A 4,289-nucleotide genomic window follows, 5' to 3' on the forward strand; every position below is an offset into this window, starting at 1 on the left:
TCAATCACTGGACCACCAAACAAACAGCATACATCAGCTGATATGAGGCCCCTAACACACATACAGTAGAGGACTTCCAGATCTGTGTTCATTCAGAGATGAAGCATCTAACCCTCAAGAGACTGGAGGGCCCAGGGAGTTTAGAGGTCAGGTGGGGTCAGGGCTGGGACATCCTCGTGGAGATGGGGTGGGGTGGGGAGGAGGTGTGAGATGTGGAGCAGTTGGAGGATGAGTGGGGGGAGGGGGAATGAAATATGGAGTGTAAAAATGAATTACAAATAAAATTAAATTTAAAAACTCCAAAACTATCAAGTGTGCTGGTACCACGTAATAAATTGTAACTCCATTTCTCTAAAGGGAAAATGGCCAATTTCATAAAGAAAAAAATTCACAGAGATCTTACTAATACAATATTTAATAAGAAACTTAATAATTAATAAATGAACGCACTATTTTTATCTTATTTTACTTGTAGAGTTCCCATAGGATATATTCAGCACACATGAACAATAAGATATTTTGATGAGTTGCTCTGTAGTGTTCCTTTAATTCATTTGCTTTAATACAAATTCTGAAGTTAAAATTACTCTTTTTTTGTTTTGAGATTTTTTTTTTTAAATTTAGGCAAAGAAGTGCATTTCCTTACTTGTGTAAAATTCTCAATAGCATAGTACATATAAGCATGTCATGAGCTGTGTGCATTTATAAAATATAAATAAAATATTGCTATCCTGACTATAGTTTGGAATAGAATGGATATTGAAATAAATCACTATGTGTTCTAATTTTTGATTTTTCAGTTTCTGTATTTATTCCTTACTGATTTTAATCTTTATTCTCAAATCAATCTTCTCTAAATTATCAGAAGAGGATAAAAACCAAAAGCGATACCCCAATTCTGAATCTTAGGAGAAAGTAGACTTACAAAATACAGAAAGTGGAATCCATAATCTTATATATACAAAATCATAATCTATCATTTCATGCCTCTTGAATGAGTGTATATACAAGCATATATGTCAGAAACAGAAAAGCACTATCATGATGCTTTTCCTCATTGAACTAGTAAGCAAGTGTGGGAGTACAGATGTACCATTGTTTCTTAAAAGTCCTTTAGCGAAAAGACTGATAGGCCTATAAATGGAAGGAACTGAGTTGAGAGCATGGGTATCCTGTTAATTCTTGTAAACAAGTGCCCTGTAGACATTCAGGCAGACCTCTTAGCATAGCACTTGGAAGTTTTCACTAAAACTAGTATTTCTACAAATATGATGTACTTATCAATCTCCTTGGGATCTATATAAAAAATTAGTTTGAATATACATCTGAGGTGGAATGTGATTCTGTGCTTTAACAGCTTCTACAATGGTATCTCCATTACTAGTTTACATCAACAGTTGTGCTCATCTTTGTAAGAAAAGAGCTGACAGAAGGACTTAACTGGGGTCAGGGTTTAGGATGGTACACAATCTTCATGGTGGAAAAGCATATAGGCAAGAGAGAGGTGGTTTGGACGTTTTGTGTACACACTAAGAAAACATAGTTTGAATTACTGTGTGCATGCTTTCTCCTACAGTTCGTTACATAATGTTCAGAATCTCAAGCCATTTGTATGCTGCAACCCCTTTCCTAGACATGCTTTCTTGCCTAAGCTTAGGCTCTCTGTTAATTCTTATACTGACAGAACAAGGTGTTTAACTCCTAGGTTATTCTCACTCTAGTCAAATGAACCATATACACTGGCTACCACTATTCTATGACTAACATGATTATTAAGGTCAAGACTAAGTAGCAAAATATATTTTTTTTCAAAATAGACACCATTCTTGGTATATATGTGTATATGTGCACACATGTGTGATATTATTTAAAAAGGACATGAGGAATATGTAGGGAAATGTGAAAGGTGAAAATGGTGGATAGATATGAGGATATTACAAACGTATTCATATACGAAATTGTAGAAAACAAACCAGTTAAATACCAAGTGAGAAAAATACAAATAGTTTTGAGATAAAGCTATAGTAATATTTTATTAGAAAATAGGGGCATTGATGTTTTCCTAATAACATTTTGCCTGAGTATTTTTTTCCCTGGCTACTAGTTTGCATCAATTGCTGTGCTCTTATCTATGAGAAAACATCTCACAGAAGCAACATAAAAAAAGGAGAGCTTATTTCAGACATTGTTTAAGAAGAAATATAGTCACTGAAGTAGGAAGATATAGAGGCAGGAGAGAGATACATTTGTCACTGTGTGTTCACACTCAGGAAGCATGAGTTGAATGTGCCTTCCACTGTTCATTTTCATGCAGTTCATGACACCAGGTAAGGAAATGGTTAGGTGTACTTTCAACAAGTACATTTTCCCTCAGGTTAACCTCTCTGGATATATCTATACAAAAGAGAAAAAGATATGACTCCTAGGTGATTTTCAATCTAATCAAAAGGACTATGAATATTAACTATTATTGGTCCATGAAGAACAGGCTGTAAAATAGGACAAAAATTAAGCTTGGTGATTTATTTCAACACACAGAACATATTATTAGGATATGGCCACAGAGAATATAAAAAACTCATCAAAACACAAATAAATTTCTCAGGAACTTATTGTTGCAGTTTGTTGGAAGGTGGAGGCATCAATACTGTCCTGATAACATTTTGCCTGAGTATTGTTTTCAAGGCCTGCTTTACATCTTTATTCCTCAGACTGTAGATCAATGGATTCAGCAGAGGACTCACAAAGGTGTAGAAGACAGCTATTATTTTGGATTCTTCAACAGTCTTGTCTGTAGGTGGTCTTACATACATGCAGAAGAGAGTCCCATAAAACAATGTGACAGCCATCATGTGGGAACCACAAGTAGAGAATGCCTTGCGCCTTCCTTCAGCTGATTTGATCCTTAAGATAGCAGCAATAATGAAGGCATAGGACAACAGGATGATTGTGAGGGAGCTGGAAAGGTTAAAGCTCGCTGATATTAACATGGCATGTTCTTTTTTGTAAGTATCAGAGCAAGATAGCTTAATAAGTGGTGGGTCAGCACAGTAGAAGTGGTTGATGACATTGGATTTACAGAAGGTCATACTGAAGGTCAAGATGGCTTGGAATAGTCCATCTGAGAAGCCATAGATGTAAGGACACATGGCCAAGCAGATGCAGACTCGCCTGGACATTTTCACACTGTAACGCAGAGGGTTGCAAATGGCCACATAGCGGTCATAGGCCATGGCTGCCAGCATATAAAACTCTGTAAGGAGAAGGGCAATGAAAAGGTAGCACTGGATAAAGCAGCCAATGAAGGAAATTGTCTTCTTGTCTGATAAGAAATTGGTCAACATCTGTGGGGTGGCTGTTGAGGTATAACACAGATCCACAAATGCCAAGTTACTGAGGAAGAAGTACATAGGCTTGTGAAGGCGGGAATCCAGTCTAATCAGAGCCATCATGCCCATGTTACCTAAGACTGTAACAATATAAACAAACAGAAACAGGACAAAGAGAAGAGGCTGGAGTTCTGGGCGATCTGTGAGCCCCAGTAAAATGAATTCGGTGATTTTAGTGCTGTTTGAGTGGGGCATCTCCCGATATCTAGGTCTGTCCTCCAAACTGTCAAAACAAGGCAGACATGGAGATATAAGATAGGCCCTGCTAGGAATTATTGGAATCTAAGGAATGCTTCTACTTTGGAAAAACATATGAATTTTTTATCAAGTAACAAATGGTGAGGTCTGAAATCATACATATCATACCAGGTTACAGACAGAGCAAATTATAATTATGTATGTAGGAACATACACATACATGCACAAAGGGAGAGAGACAAAGACATACAGATAGACAAAGATAGAGAGACAGACAGAGAACTATTTTTCATATGTAAGAAAGAAGTCATCTCTTTGGCAGAAAAATATGCAAAATAAAAATTATTATGCAAAATTATGATACATTGCTGCATAATGTGTCAGGTTTTGTCTCATATTTGCAAACATAATGTGATGACCTGAAAACAGATATTAAAATTTTTAGTGATGGAAAATCTGAACAAAGAAAATAGAGGGAAGGACACTACTTTAGGTGGAGCCGATATGACAAAAATGCATGTTTATGTGTGTAAGTGTTCTTAAAACCAATGAAATTTAAAATCTAGTGAAATTCATAGAAAACAAGAAATGCAAAAATATCCAGTATATTAAAGCACAAATCTTTGCATTACATACCTGTAAAAGAAAAATGTCTGTCAGAAATCAGCTGAAATTTCCTTAATAGTAGATTAGTATATCCCA

The 4,289-nt window shown here is 36.0% G+C and overlaps 1 protein-coding gene across 1 annotated transcript; it reads right to left on the minus strand.

Moving 5' to 3' along the window:
- Positions 1-2,609: 2,609 nt before the first annotated feature.
- LOC110306409 (olfactory receptor 5M11-like) lies at positions 2,610-3,584 on the minus strand. The gene has a single exon (XM_021178528.2). The coding sequence runs from the start codon at positions 3,582-3,584 to the stop codon at positions 2,610-2,612; it is 975 nt and encodes a 324-aa protein (XP_021034187.2).
- Positions 3,585-4,289: the final 705 nt, after the last annotated feature.

This window comes from Mus caroli, unplaced genomic scaffold (assembly GCF_978045245.1).
Source record: "Mus caroli unplaced genomic scaffold, Mus_caroli_1 scaffold_2, whole genome shotgun sequence".
Taxonomy (NCBI): Eukaryota; Metazoa; Chordata; class Mammalia; order Rodentia; family Muridae; genus Mus; species Mus caroli.